A 22,331-nucleotide genomic window follows, 5' to 3' on the forward strand; every position below is an offset into this window, starting at 1 on the left:
TACATTTATTCCTAAAAAATAATTAAGAAACAGTTCAAACAAGCTGAAGAGGCATACACAGTGGCCTGCTACTGCAAACTTCACCAAATGTATTACCTACTTAGACTGAGAATAGGGTGACATCTCAGTCTTGTAGGAAAGTTATGTCCAGCATGCCACATTACTAATCATGTGCATCTGATGTTCAGGATTTCATCAAGGCAACATAATTATAAGAATTAAAGGAATATTAACTTAGTTTCATATATGCAAGACATCAAAATTAATAAGCTACTTAGCACAGCAGAAGAATTAATACATTCCACATGCAGCAGCACAGATTACATTACACACACAAGCTGCCTTAATGTTGTAGTGTGAATATATACTGTATCTACATTCCATTAACTTTTATGTATGGAGCCAAAGGGATATTTGGTGTTTTAGGCTGTCAAGTGTATTTCTCCGATGAGTTGCGGACTTTCCTGTTAAATTGGTTGTGGAATTCAATGTGAAAATCCTCATTTCCATATGAAAATAATATGGACTAGTGACTCTTGTTCTTATATAATTATTATTTGTAGACATTTACTACACTATTAATCTAATTATACCACTAAAATTTGCTGTCATCTTAAGGACTCCACTGCATATAAAAGCAGCCGTGTTTTACCTGCATATTAAAAAAGTGAATAAAAGATTTCCATAATCTATATTCAAGATTTTGGAAATAATGTATCATCAAATCTATTCATATGCAATATACACAAAAAGAAATGTAGGTCTCTGTTGGTAGCACCCCTATTAACATTACCAGGAAGTTCATAAATATCAGTGCTAAATATTTTACACATGTTGACTGCGCTCTGGGGGCATATCAACGACTCTGTGTGGACTTTAAATATAGTCCATGAACGGCATCAATCAGAGTCCAGAGGCATTGGGCCCAACATCCACAAGTCTCTGTTAGAGTGGAGGTGGTCATGTGTGTATATACAGGATATATCAGTCTATAAATGCATGATCTAATCACCTGTGGTTAGGAAATGCCACAGCAGCCCTGACATATGGAATGTGTAGCACAGCTTTAAGCAGCGAGTGAGCCACATTTTCCAGCTTCAAGAGTCACGTAAAGAGAGGGAAGCCCTCTGTAAAGCTGCTGGTATTCGAGTCACTAGTAGGCTCCCAACTGAATGTTTCCTTTTCATATTTAATGGCTTTTATATTAGCTTAAATATGAGGGAAAGGCAAAATATATTTTTCCATGGCACATTAATGGCTCGTGGTGATGGTCACGCATCTGTTTTGGGGTGAAACTGGTGCCTGTTGCAAAGGTTGTACCAGGCTAAAGAGTGGGCGGTAAGGTGCCTTGTAGTGTTGATAGCCGCTGTCAATAGCCTTTTAATCTAAGCAGCACTTCACAGTTTATAACTCAAAATGTATGTTCTTATAAGATGTAAAACAACATAAAACGTTATGGGAAAGGAAATGTGTACAAATGCTAAATAGATCAGCTGTGTTATTTATGCGTTCCCTGGCCTGAACCCATATGGCCAGTAGGTCTAGTGACTTATATTAGATGGCCAAAGATGGTTGTTAAAGTGTAGTTGTCCTGCACCATTTGTTAAGGGTCAGCTGCAGGATGATACTTTTTCACCACAGGTCACTCCCTTTATGGCCCTCTAGCTATATAACATGCACACTTGCAAGTCTGGACCTAATTATATCTAACAACAAAAATGGTCTCAGATGTGGATCTATGTGTGTGTCCTTGACAAGAAAAAGTTCAGTAACGAATGATCTGGACCAACAATTCCTTATGTACCACAAAGTACATCGGCAGCAGAGAAAAGTAGTTCCATGAAGAGCTAAAAGTGATTAAGTGAGCGGTGTGTTTTCAATATGATCCATGCAGTTTCCTCTCAAAGGACTTCTCATTATTAATATAAAGTGCACTTCATGCAATTTATACAATTAATAACCAGTTGAGGGCATAGAAGTATTTTAAAACTGTGATAGTCAAAGTTTCCAGTCCCACTAGGGAACAAAGTACTTTTCTCCTACTATTTTGGCCGATGACATCACTAGAAAAAGAGCGGGGACTGAGATAAGAGATTGAGTAAACAGTGATTAGAGGCAACAGGCTAGTGTGCAGGAGAGATGTCTGCTTGTTTAATAAGAGTTTCACTTAGCAGCTTAGAGTTTGTACATACTGTACAATGTCTCCCCAAAGAAAACGTCATTTTTAGAACATGTATGTTTCTGGAGAAGGCGGGCATATTTCCTTGACCAACACTCTAATCTAACAGCCAGTCACAGAAAAGCGACCCACCCTACCACCTTACACCATGGCCCACAACACAAGTGTATATGTAGAATTTGGGATCCGAGAGAGTGTGTGTGTTTGTCTGTGTGTGTCAGGGGGTGGGGGTGTTTTGTATAAACTCTCTGGGACTGCAACTGCCTTTGAAGCAGGGGGAATTCCTTTAAATGCATAAGAAAAAAACAAGTAGGTGGTAGTGGTTTTGGTAATGGGGGAGAAGGGGCTGGAAGCAGAGGAACCCCTTAATTAAAAGATTGTTCCACGCCAGTGGGGCATCTGTGTGGAAATGTCTGGTAGCTGCGCACACAACCATCACAACATCCCATCCCCTGCAGCTGTAGGCTCTTTGACCTGGTGATGTATATACAGTATGCACTTCCAGTGGCACACATGCAATGTACCTTCACATCCTTTGAATACTATCTACCCCATCTGGGTTTTGCATAAAGAAAAATAAGATACAGTTAGTTGTGGAAAGATGCTACACTGTCAAACTGGTTTCTACTGGGCTGCCAGTGGCTTATGTTTTTATGTTCACCAGTGCTACTCAGTGGAAGATACAGTATATGTTGCTTACACCAGTCAAAAATAGACAATTTTTTTCAAGACTTGATAATAAACCTTGTGTGTCATATGTGCACAAGGACTTGCTCTTGATCTGTCTTTGGCCTTCTCTTGTGTGATGATGCGATCATTTCCTCTCTAGGACAAGCGGTCATTTGACACTTCATAAGCACACTAACCACATGAATACATAGTTTGACAGGTAAATCTTTGGTGGGAGATAAAGAGAAGAAGCAACTCCAGTAGATTAGCATAAAACACACACACACACACAAAGGTAACAAGTTATTTTCAGAAGTAAACATTTGGCTGTTTGTCAGTCATTTCCCCTAACTTCCCAGAGGACTTAACAGGTCTTATGCTACACCCTTGAAGACTATGGAAACTTTTTGAAATGAACAGATTGTTAAACTCAAGGCCCACTATTTACAGCAGTAAATAGCAGAGCAAATGGAAACAAAGGACCAAAGGTTGTAACTGTATTTCACACTACCAACCTGAGAGTGTTAAAGTAATGCTTTTTTAAACAATGTATTACATTTTCCATGACAGAAATGCAGGGAAAATAACAGTGGTTATGATTTGTCACTGCTTGAGGAAGTGGGCCCAATAAGGAATGACAATGTGGGTGTAAAGTACCTTTCATACCTTTAAAGTACCTTTCATATATAACTTAAGAACAGACAAAACCAAGCCTTGAAATTAACTGGAAAGTTAATTTGAAAATGTTAATAAGCATAAATAAAGAAAAAACTACTGCAATAAGAAAATAATGTTGCAATACTGAAAATCTTGCCTTTTTGGTCCTGAATGTTCTTGCACTATCCACGTGTGCATAACCTTTTGAATTGGACTGAATGATGATAATGTTTACCTTGTTTTTATTTTTTACAGGTTGAAGCTGTTAATTGATCAAGAAAAGGCCTACCAAGAGCGAAAGGACGAAGAGAACAACAAAAAAGTCACAAGTCTCAAGGAGGAGCTGACAAAGTTAAAGTCATTTGCATTAATGGTTGTGGATGAACAGCAGCGTCTCACTGAACAGCTGAATCAACAAACAACTAAGGTCCAAGAACTGAGCGCCAGTGCTTCACAAGCCCAGGAGGAGCTCAGCTCAGCTAATGCCCGTCTGCAGGAAGAGGAGCAAAAAGTCATTCGCTTGGAGACTGAGCTGCGTGACCAAGCCAGGCAACACCACCAGGAACAAGAGGCCATGACTGCCAAACTGACCAGCGAGGATGCCCAAAACAGGCAGCTGCGCCAGAAACTGTCAGCTCTAAGCAGGCAACTTGATGAGCTGGAGGAGACCAACAAAACCCTGCACAGAGCTGAAGAGGAACTGCAGGAGCTGAGGGACAAAATTAGCCGTGGTGAGTGTGGAAACTCTACTCTCATGTCTGAGCTGGAAGAGTTACAGAAAAGGGTACTTGAAATGGAGGGAAAGGATGAAGAGTTGATCAGAATGGAGGACCACTGCAAGGACCTCAACAAGAAACTGGAGAAAGAGGCCAATCAAAGCCAAAGCCTCAAGGTTGAAGTCGATAAACTGAATTACAGAATTATGGACTTGGAAAAATTAGAGGATGCATTCAGCAAGAGCAAACAGGAATGCAGCTCACTCAAAAGTAACCTGGAGAAAGAGAGGGCAGTGTCCAAAGTTCTGTCCAGTGAGCTTGAAGCCTTGAAAGTTAGGGTCAAAGAATTAGAGGCTGCTGAAAGCCAACTGGGAAAGACAGAGCTGACACTGAAGGAAGATCTAACCAAGTTAAAGACTCTGACAGTCATGCTGGTGGATGAGAGGAAGGCAATGGCAGAGAAACTAAAGCAAATGGAGAACAAGATCCAGAACAGCACTGGGAAGCTTCAGGCTGAACAGGACAAAGTTACATCCGTCACAGAGAAGCTCATTGAGGAGAGCAAGAAAGCACTGAGGTCAAAGGCTGAGCTGGAGGAGAAAATGTGCAGCGCCACAAAGGAAAGGGATGACTTGAAGGCCAAGCTAAGGGCTGCGGAGGAAAAGAGCAATGATTTAGAGTCCAAAATCAATATGATGAAGAAAAGGCTACAGTCACTAGAGACAATAGAAAGAGAATTTCTGCGAAACAAAGCTAAAGAGGAGCAAATCAAAACACCTATTGCTAACCGCTTCCAGCAAGAAGATAATAAAGTAAAGGATTTGACACAGGAGGTTGAACATCTCAGACGCAAATTAAAGGACATGAAGGTGGTAGAAAATGATTCATTAAAAGCAGAGGAGTTTGAATCCCTGGAGAAAAGATTCACCAGTGAACAAGAGAAAGCTAAAGCCCTGATGCAGGAGCTGGAAATATCAAGAAAAGAACTTTCAAAGTACCAACTGGCTGAAAAGAAAGAGTGCAACCAAGAACATGTTCTTTATAAACGCTTGAAGGAGGAGGAGGCAAAGTCTAGTCATTTGACAAGAGAGGTAGCAGCTCTGAAAGAGAAAATTCATGAATACATGGGAACAGAGGAGTCTATTTGCCGAATGAAATCTGACCACTCTACACTGCAAAGGAAGCTGACCCAGCAGGAGGTCAGAAACAAAGAGTTGGCCAGAGAAATGGAGACACTTACACGGGAACTTGAAAGATACAGACGCTTTAGCAAAAGTCTTCGCCCTGGCATGAATGGAAGACGCTTTTCAGACCTGCATGTTTCCACCAAGGAAGTCCAGACAGAGCCCCTTGACCTCATGTCCCCCACCAGCAAGACAATGGCATCACTGGAACGAGCTGTGGTGAACGGGAAGCTGTATGATGAGAGCGAACCTGAGGATAATGCTAATTACAGCAACAAGCCGCAGCTCACCAAATGTAGCCCCTCCCTTATAAACAATGTAAATAATCTAAACAACAACATGAAAAGAGCAAGAGTCCCGTTCCTTAAAAACAAAGACACCCCCCATCAGGTGAATGGCAAAGTGCAGCCACGACAGAATGACAACCATGTCCAGCCCGGAGATGTTGTGTTGACTCAAAGTCCTGGGCAGCCTTTGCACATTAAAGTGACTCCTGACCATGGACACAACACAGCAACGCTGGAGATCACCAGCCCAACCACAGAAAGCACCCAGTCCTTCACCAGTACTGCCGTCATACCCACAAGTGGAGGTCCACCCAAACAGAGAATTACCATTATCCAGAATGCTTCCATATCTCCTACTGCAAAATCCATTTCCCCAACAACTAAATCTAAAGGTTCCCCTCTGTTCGACGAGCTCTGTTCGCCAGATAGGGCCCTGTCACCTTTCACTATGGCTGCATACGCCAGAGCAATGACCCCGGACTCCTGTGGCTCTGTAACACCGGACAGAGCCATGTCACCAATTCAAATTGTGTCAGTCACAACAGGCACCCCTGACCGCTCCCTCACCACGGAACCACTAGAGGTCGTTGGAGGACACGCCATCTTCCGCGTCACACCTGAAAGGCAGAACAACTGGCAGGTCCAGAGGCCTAGCAGCTCAGGGCCAAACATCATCACCACAGAGGACAACAAAATCCACATTCACTTAGGGAGCCCCTTCATTCAAAGCATCAGCACCCCATCACAAACTCTGAGTCCATGCCACACGCCTGGACTCCAGGAGCAAAGGACTCAGGTGCTTGCAAACTGCAGTTCACCTACTGCTAAAGGCAGCAGCAAAATCACAAGTAGCATCATGATTAAGCCCACCACTACCCCAATGCAAAGGTCATCTCAAATTACAGTAAGTAATGCCTACAACTGACCTGATAAACCCCAAAAACCCTTATCCCTTCCTTTGTTACCAAATGCTGCCCATAAAATCCAACACAACCTTAGACTGTTGTACCTTAACAGTACACCCTGATACATTTATGTCTGTTTTACTTGATTTGTGTGCTTCAACTGGCAGCCTGGTCTCACAGCAAAATATATAATAGCTACATTGGTCCACAGTGTAAAACGTAGTAGTGTCACAGTAACGGCTGTAAAATTGTGAAGTGGCAACATTTGTTGCATTGCAACCAAGTGTCCTTCTTTGTGGTCTTCTTCTTGGTGTTTTATCGTGGTTGTCAAATAAGGAAATGGTACATTACTGCCACCAGCTATGGAGATGGAAGGTAACATGAAGTGTCCATTGAAGGCAAATGGTTTGGAACTTTATAATGTTAAAACACTAGAAGGTGGTGGCTGGGTCAAACTAATGTTTCATGTAGAGAACCAGTCTGACAATGTGCTTTAAGTGTTTTAACTGACCCCAGGGCCTTTTCCTAACCTTAACCACTTCATTTTAAATTTAACCATCCGGCGTAGCTACATTTTTTTTACTTTCCGTTTCAATTTTTGATCGATAAAAACAGTAATATCACAATTTTCGAGGTGGTACTGTAAGAGTAGCACATTTTGTGTTGCGGGACCAATGTAGTTATTACGCATTTTGCTGTGAGTTTGGATTGCTACTGGGGTTTCAGTGTTTTCCTTTTTATTTTGATTGGTTAGCTCAGTTCTGTGTGATTGAGTTCAAACTATTTTTTTTGCCTGCATGAGACAACAATACCATCTGAAAGCACTAGAAAATCTGATTTCATTCAACATAACACCAGGTTTTAACTTATGTGCACTTACTGTATTGTACTCAGTGGCACATTTGCCATGTACTCAGACTATTCACACTGATGTATCATACCAGTTTTTATACAGTACTTCATATTACACATACTGCATTATAATTAAGTTGTTTGATTTTCTAAGAATTAAAATGTGCAAAAAGAAGTGTTATGTTTTAGTTTGTCATCCATGCTTGCCAGTTTCATTTAGCATGTTTTGAATGTGTAAAATTAAAAAAATATTTTGAGGAAAATGCAATTAGATGGAAATTGGTTGTTTGATTTGTTTGGTGCATGCACAGTGACTATTCAACAGATTTCAGACCAATGTGATTGTTAAAACTTTATAATTCTCTTTCTAACATAAAGGCTGTCAGCGCTTTATAGACAGTATTAAATGATACCTAGTGTTTGGAAAAGTGGCCTGAAGAAACCTTTCTGCTCATTCCTTCATAGATTGCAAGACAAAATAACCCTCCGGGGTTCTCATGTGTTTACTTCCTTGAGTTAAAATCATAGGGTGATGTCATAGTTTCTTCACGGAGCACAAAAACCCAGTGACCGAGAATGAAAGCCAGTGTGATGTGAACAGGGCTTCTTCTCAAATTATACAATGGAAACTCTGCTTAAAACCTATAAAACCTAAGAGTGGTGCTTCTGTTGGTGGCAAGTCTTTATGATTTTGTAAACTTACAGCCACTGTTCTCCAGAGTACTATATTACTGAAACATGTCCAGGATTGTTGATGACTAAAAATAGTTGCTGTCATTCTGTCATTCTAGTTACTCAGAGGCAATGGGCTGGAAAAGCCATACTTTCATTTTACCCTGACGTTCATTCACCATGTTTAGGTGTTCTTGAGCAAGACACACAGGGTTCAACCTAGTATGACAAAGAACATGCTTTCAGTGTTTGAAATCAAAACGACTGCCCTTTATTGTCCAACGCCTTAAGTGCAACCACTGACTAATGCACCCCCAGAAAAACACTGTAAATAACAAAAAGTCCCTTTAGAAATCTGATCTAACATTTAGACCTCAGAAACACTAATTTGTTGATGGTGTAGCCTCAGTGGTCCTTTAACAGAAAGTCACTGAGTCTGCTATTCACTGAGCAGCAAACCAAAATGTCTGTTTTATTTTGCTTTCTCCCATGAAGTACAACATATGAACATACTGTATACGCATTCTTCTACATGTGGTTATAAGTGACCACAGTGGAGACTTTACTACAAATGTGGATCCCTTTAAAATGGATCTACACAGAAGGTCAGAACTAGATGATAAGTGGACGGAGACCATGACAAAAGGGATGTAGGAGAGGAGGAGAGAGGATACAGTTTAGAGGATCTCATTAATATTGTGTCTCAGTTCAAAGAACAGCTTAAGAAGATTTTTTTTAATGTTTATTTTTATGTGAACTAAAGTAAATATGTCTAATGTCCATATTAGCTATGACACCCTGAAGTAACTGAGAGGTCTGAAAATGTACTGTCTAGTACTATTGTTACATCATATGCATTTCTTGTTTTGATACACAAGCACACACAGTGAATACAGAGCAAGTAGACAGATTGTGTGTGCTTGTTTACAGACACTGGCAGCAGGCCTAATTCTTGCACGCATGGTAAATCAACAAGAGCTGGTTTTCTTTGCCTCATATTCATCTAGAATGCTTCAGAATATTGACACCAAACTTGTCATGAATTTGTCACATGGTTCAGTTCACCATGCTGGTGGACAAGCAGCCACATTTGAGGTTAAATGTCATAGGACGTGATCAAAAAATGTCACTAGTACTCCCAGAAAAAGCTGGGTTTTGGATAATCCATTCCTCTTCTTACCAACCTGGGTCAAACTCCGACTATCCTCTTCTTTACTCCTCATGCCTAGTGACTTTTTGTGTATTACATTTTCAAAAATGTAAGATTTGGATTCAAACTCTTTAATGGACAATAAGTAGACAGGTGGACAGAAATGAGACCTGACAAGCCTAATACTGTAAAACAGCATCAAATCCTCAGTGTCATTTAGGTGCAGCAAGACAACTGTGTCAGGAAAATGGCCAAACCCCCCCAAACAGCACACACACACACCAGTGTGACAGCGAGGAAATGATTAAATCAAGCAAAAAACTAAATGAGTGGGAAGGAGCGCAGCTGGAGAAATTGGATCCAAAACCAGTCTGAGTGCGATGAAATGACGCTGGGGCTAAACAAGATGCTATTCATTAGACCACTGCTTGAGAAAGCATGACGCAGCTGGGGCTGCTGTCTGCAACCTCAATTACCCCTTGACTCACTTTAGACTCAGTTGATTCATAAACTGTGCTCATGTTCTTCAGCCAAGGAAGACAAATCTGGAGACAGTACTCCTGCCAGGTTGATAAAATAAATATCAAGTGACACACTGGAAGCCAAAGGGTATTTCAATGAAAAGCCCACATTGCTGTTGCTGGCTGACAATGAAGCTGTGATCACACTACAAGCAAAAGAAAGGGATACTGCTGATTAACTGCAGTATTACTGGGGATGCAATCAAAATCACCAAACATACTGATTTAAAACAATCAGCTACTGATGTGACTCAAATGCAGCCAACAGGGTCAAATCACCACACTGCATGCCAGAAAGATGGATTTCCTCATTTTAGCCCACAATGATAATAATCGTAGAGGAATTTGCTCAGCTTTACCAACAGACACAATAGAACATGGGAAGGACAATGAGCAGTGGTATGGGGGCTTTCTTTAAACAAAAGGCTTTGTACTGTGTGTGAGTGTGAGCATGCACACACTGTGAAAGTAGCCTCTCTCCCACCGCAGCACAAGTACCAAAACAAACCTTGTGTTTGGTTGCTGTAGAAACAGCCACGCTGGTATTGCACAGTCGGGCAGAGGAAGTACTTAGTGGAGCTCCTGCTGCACCGCTGATATATGAGAAAACAAAGCTGCACATTAATGTCTCCTTCCATGTAAAACCAACAACACTCCGATGACATGGAGCCTGTAGAGATTTTCTGTCTCATTAGCTCTGCTGAAGCTTAAGTCCTACTTGTTCTGAAATGTATACCCTGCAAGAAAACTGAAGGATATAGTTCACTGCAGTTTTTTGTTAATTCTCAAAGCCTCAAGCCACATAAACATATCCAAATGATTTTCTTAAGTCACAGTTAGAGTTTCGGTGCTCACCGTGTTGCTTGGAATAAAGTCAGTGGTGTGATGAAGCTCATGGAAATATGAAGAAGTTTTAGTTTTACTCAGCTATAGAAATCCAGACCTGATCATTGACACATATTGTCAAGGAGGTAGTTTTGGTTTCTTATGATAATTAATAGTGCTGAACAAAATTTCTGTAGCAAAATGCTTTTCTGTTTCAAATTGGCATTAGACATATCCAAAATACTGTATTACTAATTGATTATTCAAGGTAGTTTACAAAAACATCTTGTCTGTACTTCTTGCAAAATGCAGTTACCTACTGTAATACCCCATTTCTTTAACTGGACACCTCTAAATAACGAAGGAGTCCGTCTTTCTTCATCTAGTGCTGGTTTATTTTAACCACAAGCAAAATTACTGTCAGGACCGCTCGGTGGCCGCTGCCTCTCCTCCGTCTTTCTCTCCTCTGCTCTCTCTATCCTGTGGGCTCTGCACCTCAGCTGTGTTGCATTCCAGTAATTAGCAACTGGTTTGTCGATGCACACAGCTGGGGTGCATCCTGATGATTACCTTCTCCTCCTTATTTATACCGCTGACAGACGCTCTAGTTTTGCTGGAACATTAACATAGTAACGTGGACTGTACATGTTGGTAGAATGCTACGCTGACAGACACTGTGCGTTTTGGCTTGACTCTACCACACTACCTACGAGCTACGGTCATTTACACTACACTACATATCATACATATCCAAGTACCGTACTTTCCCATGTTATGTTCTTTTGATATTTTGGGTTCTCTTTCTTTACCTGCTACTGTCATGTTTTTCCCCCTAGCACCTGGGTCTGCAAACTTGAGTCCAACCTCAGTCCTCCCTCATCCTCCTGGTGAGGGGGGCTACCATAACAATTACAAACACGACCCGGGTTGCTCCCTTTCCAGACACGCACACAGGCCGCTGAAAAGTGGAGACCCTTGCGGCACAGAACCTAATACATTTATAAGGTTTAGGCTAACCTCTTACCCAGAAAAATTACAGAACAATCCCCAGATGAAGCCAATCCGAAGACTCCATCTCTTATCTAGAACTCCACATGCTTTGAGCAGCTGCATTTTTACCTAGTCATAACAAAATGAAGAATTTTAATGTGTTTATGTTGTCACATGGTGTGTAGCTAAGGCATTCATTCATTTATTCAGACATAATATTCTAATACAAGCTCAATACAAGAAAAGAATTGGTGCCATAGGTAACTATGGTTCACTTTTCAGAATCAACATTCTGTCTGCTAACCTTGAAACAAAACAAACTAGAGCAGACTTTAAATTTTACTAAACTGCATTACTAACACATTAATGTTTAACAGTTATCTAACTGATTTATTAATTTCTAACAAATTCCCCCCTTTGACACGATTTTTATCGTGTCAACCTAAATCAAATGTCCTTGTTGTCCCCAGATTAGGCATCCAAGGAGGAGAGAGCCCCCCCTTACCAGCCCCTCCGAGGAAAGCCCAGAACTGAGTACCACGGGCAAAATCTGAAATAATAACATAAAATGATGGCATGTAAGCTGGTCTTCATTGTTGTGGTCCTATATGTATGCTTCTATGTGAAACCTGAGTCTTCATTGCAATAGTATCACACATTTATCAGAAAATTCTACTCAAGCAGAATCAATTACAAGCCTATGAGTCCACACTACCTACGTGTATGCAAGAATATATGTGGGTATGTATTAACCCTTAGCAATAGTATGAAGGGAGGTCACGGTTTTCTTCCCCGTCGAGGGTGTCCTCTTCAAGCTCAGACTCACTGGGCTCAGTGAGTGAGATCATGGGCATAGTTTCCCATGGAGATTGGTATTGAACCATCTCATAGGCAGGAGTCAATGGGTATCTTTTATCAATGGCAGAGGGGATACACTTTAAACAAAGATGCCTAATGCAGGGGATGCAGCACATCCACACAGGGTCAGCAAAGTAACTGCTGCCACAAATATGTAAGCAAAGAAACCACAAAATTTTTCCACTTGCCAAAATTTTAATCATCTAGGTAATTTTTAATTTCTGAAAGTTCAGCCATCTCCTCTGATAAGATTTTTAACCCTGTCAGGGCCCTAGCAATGGAACCATCAGGAGCAGTGTTATTAGTAATGTAAATACAACACTGTTGCCCAATCATAGTACAAACATGTGGCTGTTATCTGTCAAACAGGGGTCTTGAAGTGTTATGTACATTGGATTACACTGATTTAACTTACAGTTAACAGGGGCTGTTCCCTTGACTATAGATAGGCGATCTAACAAGGTCTTTCCCTCATATAAATGTTTCTGAGCCTCAGTCGGTTGGTATCTTCAAGACATAAGTCCAGTGTTCCATCCTATATCCCCCCAATATGCACAGAGCTTAGGACGAAATAATGACCGCATATTAAACTGGACATAGGACAGTATACAAATGTATTTATCAAACTGTCTTAATTGCTCTTGATGAGGCCACCAGGAGCAATCAAGAATGTCACATGCATGTCATAGAGCAGTAGTCGCCAACCAGAAGGTTGAAGGTTCAAATCTCGGTGCCTGTAGTCCACATGTCAAAGTGTCCTTGGGCAAGACACTGTACCCCCCCCGTTGCCCCCGATGGTTAGAGCCATCGGTTGAGTTGGTGCCGCAAATGGCTGCCATCGGTTCTGTACTGGAAACAAATTCCTTGTGTGTAACATATTTGGCCAATAAAGGTGATTATCCTTATCCTTATTTGTCTCTGAAGCAGACAAACAATGAGCTTGAAAAGGAGCCGAGACAGACAAATGCCATTTGTCTGCTCAGGGATATTATAGAGTCTTAAAATTAATAAATGTTGTACATCTAATTTGCACAAACACAAATACATTATGAAAACAAGAAATGTAAAGGAACAAACACTTTCTGAAAAGTGCGCCATCCTAGGATCGTGATGTGTCTACAGCATTAGATGACAGCGAGTGTGGTTACACACACAGTACTTGCTCCTTCAGTATCATTTCATGTATGAACTGTTTCTGTAATTCACTGGACCCTGCTCATGAATTTTACAGGAAGCAAACAGAACATACTAGACACGAATGAGTGTAAATGGCTCCTAACCGTTGCTAAGGTTACTCATAACTGTGGAAACATCATATTGGACTTAATGTAAACAGGATGTTGCACCAACACCAATCCAAAAGTGTTGTATCAGTATCTTGGCATGTTGCTGTATATGTAAACACAATGATTAAATAGTTGCTGCACAGTAAGTGGAGCAGGAAGTTGTTTAAGAGTCTGATAAATATGATGTTTCCTTTGCTTGTTTGATTGTGCTACGAAAACAACCAAACACTGGTTTCTAAGCAGCAACCAGTTTTTTTTTTTTTTATTTAAGACAGACTGGGACTATATTTAAGCAAATGTTCTTCATCTACGAGACAGTGTTTTAAAAAACCTTCCAATATATTTTCATACAGTACAGGAGGTAAATAATGTAAAAGTCCACACATTTCTGGGGCAGCAATTAATGATCGTTCATTACTGATTAATCTTTAGACTATTTTCTTTAATCATTAAAGAATTTGTCTCTAAACTGTCAGAAAATATTGAAAAATGTCTTGTATAATTGGATTATCGAAATAGTCACCAAATAGTATTCTTTTTATCATCTAATTTCACTTTATAGAACACTGAATGATGCACAAATAATACATTACATAAAAAACTAATTGTAGCTAACAATGCATATTATACAACACTGACCATGTAGGAATAGGGTGAAAGGATGCCATGCATTGCCCTAACGACAACCACACAGAAGCTTCCTTTTCACTGGAAAAAATTGGTTAAAATCTGAATATTAAATAGTGATTTGCCTGAATGAGATCATGTGTATGACCATCAAAAACTGAAACAAAAGAGTTTCTTTAAGAGACAATGTGAAGTAGTCATGCAGTAAAACTGTGGCCATTTACTGTCCATAAAATACAATTTGCTATCATCTAGTGGCCATTATCAGCATTGCATCAGATCTGAACTGAATTACCAGAAACAATTCAGCCTGTGGAGCAAGTTCGTCATCATCATTATTATCTGGTCAAAACTGTAATCGTCTCCTGTCTACATCATTCTCTCCCCACATCTTCCTCATTTTCTTCAGTAAATCACAGCACAGTCTCCTAAACTATGGCCTCATCAAACTTTGTCAATTTTGTCTGCTTTCCCACAGATACCTGTTGAAGCATTCCGGCAACCAGGACCTACAAGAATCCCCAAACCCAAGGGCTACAGCTCCAAGAAGGGGACAAACAGTGCAGCATCAAACCTGCAGATCAGGAGTCACCCACCACAGATTCTCAGTCAGCACACACATTCACCTGTAGCACACAACAACAACACAAACCTAACGAACCGCTGACTGTGTTATCAGTTGTGTTTTTTTTTTAATCTTTGGGTCACAAGACTTTTTTATCTTTTGGGGCAGGTCAGCTTCACCTACACTAAAACATCCTAAAACATAGTTATTTCAGATAATAAACTAAACATTAAAAAAACACAAAAATGAGTGATTCGCTTAGTGTTTTGTATAAAGACTATCTACATATTGTTGGTACAGATTTATTCTTTTTAAGACTGTTCCACTATTACCTATTCCTCATCTGTGGTGCTCTGGAAACTACAAAATGCTAACATATGTCTCAATACTATGTTCAACGTGTACAAAATGTGGAAAAAAAAAAATAGAAATTGGTTCCAAAAATGATTAACAGTCACATATATATATGTGAAAATGTCACTGTGATCACAATAAATAAAGCTAAATAGTAACATTAAAACACTAAGTGTGTTATGTGAATCAAAGAAAATTCATGTTTATTTGTAGTCTTAAAATTTTTATTCACCTCTGACAACTATCTGTTGTGAGACAGATAATGATAGAGCTAGTTATCCATTTCTAGGGACAGAACAAATGACACTAATGCACATAAGTGTATTACTGATGTGTTGTAATGTAACCCTTCTTCACAGTGATTATCTCTCAGATGTGACATGTGTTATTTTTATTATTGTTATCAATAAAGCCTTTTTTATACCTTGAACAAGAGAATGTTTCTGATCTGAATATATAAAAACTATTAGCTCCAAAGGTCACAAAAGGTCATAGTGATACTATGGTACTACATATATCAATGAATGACTGCAGACCACAAAGTCTGAAGATATGACAGGGCTGCTGAATACATACAGAAGGAGTTACTTGTATTTTTGAGCAGTATCAGCTGTAGATAATTAAAGAGGGGGGGGGAGCAGACTTTCATAACATTACACACAAAAGACCAACACAACACTAAACACTTTCTAATATCCATTGTGATTACTTTTATTCTCTATATTTTAACACAAATATCCATACTTTCCACTCCTTACAGAGTCAAATCAGGCTCATTACTTAGTTTTTATATATTTTACATATTCCATTATGTACTGTACTTATAAAACTACTCATACTACTTCAAGGACTACCGCTGGAAATATAGCATGAAAGTGAGGCATCCAGAACACAATAAAACAAAGGCCAGATTGCTAAGTCTCTACATCATATTACGGTGTGGTAAAATAATTGCCTCCAAAGATTTATTGTACTATTTTCTTTTCACTTTGCCCATAAAAAGGCCCAACAGTAGTGTCCAAACCTCCTCTCATCCTGCAAATGTCAACTCAGGGCAGAGTTGATGGCTGAACGTAGCACAGACAGGAAATGATCTCTCTCCTCACCTCTTTCTGTGGCACAGACCCAAGAACGACATGGACCCTCCAGGACAAAGGCATGGCACACATCTGCGATCATAGATTACATAATTTACACTACTAAATTACCACATCTACAGCAATACTGAGTATAGTGCATATTGTGTTTTTGGGTAGCACGAGGGTGCAGTGTTTAGTACTGCTGCCTCACAACAAGAAGGCTCTGGGTTCGAATAGTAGCCAACTGTGGCTTTTGCGTGTTCCCCCATGCCTGCGTGGGTTTTCTTCAGGCTCCTCCCACAGTCCAGAGACATGCATGTTAGGTTATTTGGCCATAGTTGTGAATGTGAGTGTCTTTATGTGTCAGCCCTGTTATAGACTGGCCACCACGCCAGGGTGTACCCTGCCTCTTGCCCAGTGTCAGCTGAGATTGATTGGCCCCAGCTCACCCCGCAACCCTCTACAGGATTCTCAGTATGGATGGATAAACTGTATTCGTCAGAAGGAAAAACTCACAGCGTGTGTGTGTAATCTCTCTGACAGCCAGACTGGTGAGAGCCACAGAGGCCAGGAAAGTGTGTGTGCTCTGGTGGGCCAGCGTAAATGGCATGTGAAGCACATCTCGCCGTGTCAACACCAAGGCATCATTAAACAGGAAGAGGCCCACATCAGACACATGCTCAAAAGCCCTAATTATGCATGCAAACACAAACACACAGAGAATGCATTTCACATACAATACACATGGTTATGTGATGTTTCCCAGTAACATGTTACCAGAAGATGATCAAGTGCACAATACTGCAGCACAAAATGGAGTAAAAATTTTTTAAATAATGGCAAGTAAATACAGTATAGGCTTATAGTTATTTCTATGATCTACAGTCGTACAATACTATCGTAGAAGTTGTAAGTAAATAAAAAAAATAGGTTTATTGGTGCAAAACACCAGTTTGACTAGTGACTATAAGAACAGACAGGTAATCAGATAACTTGGTAAATTCTCAAAAATGTTGAATTATTCAAAGATTGATTTATTATACATCTAAGTGAAAGAACATTTCTGGATACAAACTGATAAAAACCACTAAACATATGATATCAGCCTGAACACAGGGATAATTTGAACTTTTACCTGAGAGAGTCAGGAATCTCCTCATCAGGACTCCTAAACAAAGCAGCATCCTGAGTTATTATCAGCTGCCTGTTTCCTTCGCTGAGGTTCTACAAACATACACAGCACACATTGTATTCATGTGTAAGTTTGAAATGCTGTTTTGAAAGTGTGAGAAAAAATAAAACAGAGAATGGAAGTTGTACTTTTACCGGGCAGCCTTGAATCATCTGCTGTGTTTCCTCCAACAGTTTGTTTCTCTCTGAGCTTCGCTTTAACTAAAAGAAGAAAACCTGTATTCATTCCACAAATGCTACAGATTCCATATTTAAAATTAACACAGTAACACAGTAGCATGTATAGTATCTGTGGCAAACCAAATATGAGGTAATGAGTGTGTAGTTATTGTACCTTTTCTATGAATTCTCTGTAGCATAGCAGGGTGTTGAGGGCAGAGGAGATGTGTGTGTGGTCAGGGTGACTTGGATGTGTGTGCAAAGACAGAGCCTGGAGCAGAGTCACATACTCCTGTATTCTCCACACTGGGCACAGCAGCAGCTCCTGCAGGCTTCACAGATACATGGGTAAACATTACAACTAGTTGAGTCACATATTCATATTTTTCATTTCTAATGTGGATAGCGATTATGTGTGCTGTGATGCAGGTTACCTCAGCATGTGTGTTGCAAGAGTTCTGTCTGCTCTCTTTAGGAAAGCCCTGAATGCAGGTTTCATCCCCCTGCACTGACACACACACACACACTATAGGTGACTATTTACATACGTACATCCACCAAATCGCTCTCTCTCTCCTCACGTTAATGTGCATTTTTGGTGATTTTTTTTTACTGTACACTCAGGTCACAGTCAGTGTCTGAGTGGTGTTAAACATAGGGACAGTAGCTTTTCACCAATAAGCAGAAATGAATAAGCCATTAAACAATAATTGGCCCAGTCATCAGACCTATTGCTCACTAGGAGTACATGTCTGAATTAAACCTGGTTGTTGATTAATTTATTCAAATATAGATCTTCAATATACCTTTAAGTGAAGTACGCATACTGTGCGTGATTATCACACAGACAGAAACAAGTGCATTCTTACAGTATTGTTCAAAACTATAACTGGTTTAGTTACTGTGGTACAAATGCACAAGAACACCCTGTTTGGCATTACCTTGTCGATGGTGTGGAGAGCAGTGGTGTAATTGTTAAGGTAGTTGGTGTAGACTTTGAGACTGGAGCACAGTTTTATAAACACATCTCCAATACACTGCTCTGCACCCCAGTGCTGCAGTCTGGCCTGTAAATCTACCTGGAACACCCTGAAACAAACGCTCATGTCATGTCCACACATAGGCACTCAAAGGAGATGATATCGTACAAATATTTGTGTGTACCTGTGGAGCTCCAGTATTTGTGTGACAGGGCTGAAGATAACCTGGATGTCAGTGTAGCCAATGATCGCTCGGTTGGAGTTCAGAGCTGCAGAAAGAGGCTCCTGGTACACCTTCAGCACAGAGCAGCAACATGCATTAAATGAATACCTTGGCTTTGTCATTGTTGTCTTTTTGTTTCTCTAAGACATCAACATGAACTTTCTCTGCATCTAAAGCAACAAACATAACACTTTTTGATTTGACAGTTGCTCTGAAAAATGTATAATTTGTTTTGTTTTTTTTACTTGTTGTAGTCTACTAATGCTCAAATGGAACCCGTACCTTCAGGACAGCACTGAGAATTCCCAGATAAAGACACTCGCTGTGGTGCAGCTCTCTGGCAACTGCACCTCGCCAATCTAACACCAACTACAGACAGAAGGAAAGAGAAGAGTTGTAATGATGATATGTGCACCTTAAACCTTCCCTGAATGCACAGATTCAAAGCACACACACACCTGTGGCAGCTCAGGAGTCAGTCTGGAGCAAATCTGTGAGCTATCATCTTCTCCTTTGTGTCTGTTCTTTTCCTCAAAACCACTTCCTCTTCCCTCCTTCTCCTCACTCCATTTTGTCAGAAAGATAGCAAGGAACTCTAAAGTTCTGGTCTGAAGAGGCAAGGACAGAGATTAGACACTTGGACTGATAGGCTGCTGTCCACGGCTAATAATTTTGCTTTGCAGTGAGTCTCACCTCTTCCTGTTTAGGGAGTGCAGTGAGTCCTTCTGTCAAAGCCTCACTTTGCTCTTTGGACACAGAAAGCTCCTCAAGGTGGATTTTGTTCCACAAAAAATCACCTTTAAATATATTAACAGATTAATCTGCTGCTGATGGTTCAGCTGTGTGCCAATATTTAACTCTACATGTATGTGAAACCCACCCAGAGCTCGGCCCCTGGCCTGCAGGCTGACCCGCTGTAACTGCGTCCCCAGGCGGTCCCTCAAGTCCTCCAGAGCCTCCTCCATCCACTGGGCCTGTCTGCACCACCCCTGTAGTACACTCTCCCACACATAAAGGAGTGCTGGAGCTGCTGGTTGCTGGTCCGACAGCCCAGTACATATAGTGCCATTAGACCACTTACTCAGAACTGGAAGAGATTAAAAAAACATTTCTTGTGGCTTTAATATGATGCTTCTTGGTACAAAGAAGTAATTTGTGAATGTAAATACAATAAACAGCAAGTGCAAAGAATAATGCACATAATTAATACTGTAGAATCAAAAACAGGGTTTGATATCAAGAAAATCTTAAGGATTGTCAATTTAATTTTTCAACAAAGTTAAGACATTCCACTGGACTAAGAATCACATTAGATGCCTGCTCATTTAGACTATTTTGAAGGTGTTATTGCTAAGCATAAAGGATAAGGATAATCACCTTTATTGGCCAAGTATGTTACACACAAGGAATTTGTTGCTGGTACAGAACCGATGGCAGCCATCTGCGGTGCCAACTCAACCGATATCTCTAACCACTGGTGGCATCGGTGGGGGGTCGGGGGGGTTTCAGTGTCTTGCCCAAGAACACTTCGACATGTGGACTGCAGGCACCAAGATCCAAACCTTCAACCTTCTGGTTGGGAAACGACTGTTCTACCCACCGCACCACTGTCACCTAAAGCTCATTTAGCTTAAGTTTTAGAGTTGAGCTAAAAGTTTGGTGCTTGGGTGACTCACTGTGCTGAAAACTTCTGGTGGCAAAACCCATAGGTGCCTGAACCTCCAGCCCAGTCAGAGTAGAGAGAGCCTGGATGAGAGCCACTCCTGATGCTGGGGGGAGACAGAAAGGCAGTGAATGGAGGTCAGTGAGACTGACAGAAATACAGATCAACAAGGGGTGTGTCAACCTACCAGACGCAGCCAGTGGGCAGAAGATGTCAAATCCTCCTCCTTTCTCAGTTGGTGCCACCCAGCCACACAGTTTTTCCCAGAATTCTCTATGGTTGGGGGTCAGTAGAGTCCTCTCTGACAGGCTACTAGCTGAAGGGCCAAAGGTAAAGCAAAGTTGATTGGGCTGATAGTGTGGTGCAGAGAGAACAATCTACTCCTTAATACCTCAAAGACTAAGAAGGTCATTGCCGACTTCAGGAGGAAGAAAACTGACTTCTTCCCACTGTATATCAGTGGGGAGTGTGGAGAGGGTGCTGGCCTTCCGCTTTCTGGGAGGATCTGACCTGGGGTGTGAATACCTCTGGACTGCTTAAAAAGGCCCAGCAAAGACTGGACTTCCTACGGGTGCTCAGGAAGAACAACATCTCCCAGAGACTGCTGGTGTCCTTCTATCGGTGCTCCACTGAGAGCATCCTTACATACTGTGTATGGTACAGCAGCAGCACAGTGGCTCAGAGGAAGCTGTTGTTTATTTCGTTTTTATAGCAGTTAAGTTTTTATGTTTTTATACAGTTTTATTTCGCATGTTGTGTTTTTTTTATTGCTGTACTGACTGGAGGTCACTCTAAAATTTCACTGTATGTGTTACAATGACAATAAAGTGTTATCTTATCTTAAATGGAAAAAGCAGAAAATAAGGATCCTATTTTTCAGAAACTATGAATGTCAAACTGATTTCAGTTTGAAGAACCTACATTTACTGCTTTAACCAATCAGGTCTGAAAGGAAATAGAGCATATTACCAAGACAGAAATACAGATCAACCATTCATTCAAGATATTTTGTGTGTATGTAGTCAATAACACACAATTAAATGTGCCAAAGAATAAAAGAGCATTCCTATGGAAGCTCACTATATAAGTTGAATTATGTTTACCCATTATTTGGCCCCAAAGAGCAGGCTATGCTGTCATAAATCTTCAGAGCCTCACAATAAGAAACATCATTTTCCAAACCTAATCTGCCCTTTACACAAAGCATCCCTGAACCCTATCCTCACCCAGGCAAAGAGCACATATGTGGCTTGACACACAGCATATGCATTGTATTTGCTCAGGTTAAACAGTGGCTGCCCCAGCTGGCTTGTAAAATATTGTATAATCTAAAATTCCTTATGTAAGATTTGAGTCTTATAGACTCTAGTTACTTTATAAGCTACTTCTCATACCTTTAGTTCCCCTTAGTTACCTTTCATAACTTTTTTGCCTTGTTTATACATATTACAGCTGTATTGATGATTGTCCAGAACTACTGAGCTTTGGTTATTCTTAATACATTTATTTTCCTTGCTTATATATCTTACAATTGTATTGATGAGAATCAAGTAGACTCTGTCCACTTTGAATACTGTAACTTCTGTTGAGGGAGGATGTTTGCATCTCCTTGTGACCAGACAACCTATTTACATTTTAGCAAAGGCCTGTTTTACACTCACACCTCGACCCACTTAGCATATCCCAAGCTTTGCTTTGTCTTGGGATGTCCTGCAGAGGCCAGGGGCTACAACCTGAGA

The 22,331-nt window shown here is 40.6% G+C and overlaps 2 protein-coding genes across 4 annotated transcripts in view; one reads left to right on the forward strand and one right to left on the reverse strand.

Annotated features, from left to right (window-relative positions):
* filip1l (filamin A interacting protein 1-like) overlaps positions 1 to 15,692 on the forward strand; it is a 69,222-nt gene extending 53,530 nt beyond the window's left edge. For all 3 annotated transcript variants that reach the window (XM_020620551.1, XM_020620553.1, XM_020620554.1), the window contains 2 exons: positions 3,761 to 6,596; positions 14,857 to 15,692. In XM_020620551.1, the coding sequence (XP_020476207.1) occupies positions 3,761 to 6,596; positions 14,857 to 15,045 (3,025 nt within the window). In that variant the 3' untranslated portion in view covers positions 15,046 to 15,692. The remainder of the gene's footprint in view (positions 1 to 3,760; positions 6,597 to 14,856) is intronic.
* Positions 15,693 to 16,002: 310 nt separating this feature from the next.
* The window catches only part of ect2l (epithelial cell transforming 2 like), a 14,227-nt gene continuing 7,898 nt past the window's right edge, over positions 16,003 to 22,331 (reverse strand). Inside the window, 14 exon segments of the mRNA XM_020620530.1 lie at positions 16,003 to 16,466; positions 16,893 to 17,065; positions 17,512 to 17,600; positions 17,703 to 17,768; positions 17,902 to 18,058; positions 18,161 to 18,234; positions 18,668 to 18,815; positions 18,891 to 19,000; positions 19,212 to 19,298; positions 19,388 to 19,537; positions 19,623 to 19,726; positions 19,810 to 20,016; positions 20,606 to 20,698; positions 20,780 to 20,908. Of these exon segments, the coding sequence (XP_020476186.1) occupies positions 16,342 to 16,466; positions 16,893 to 17,065; positions 17,512 to 17,600; positions 17,703 to 17,768; positions 17,902 to 18,058; positions 18,161 to 18,234; positions 18,668 to 18,815; positions 18,891 to 19,000; positions 19,212 to 19,298; positions 19,388 to 19,537; positions 19,623 to 19,726; positions 19,810 to 20,016; positions 20,606 to 20,698; positions 20,780 to 20,908 (1,712 nt within the window). The 3' untranslated portion in view covers positions 16,003 to 16,341.

This window comes from Monopterus albus, unplaced genomic scaffold (assembly GCF_001952655.1).
Source record: "Monopterus albus unplaced genomic scaffold, M_albus_1.0 scaffold240.1, whole genome shotgun sequence".
Lineage (NCBI taxonomy): Eukaryota > Metazoa > Chordata > Actinopteri > Synbranchiformes > Synbranchidae > Monopterus > Monopterus albus.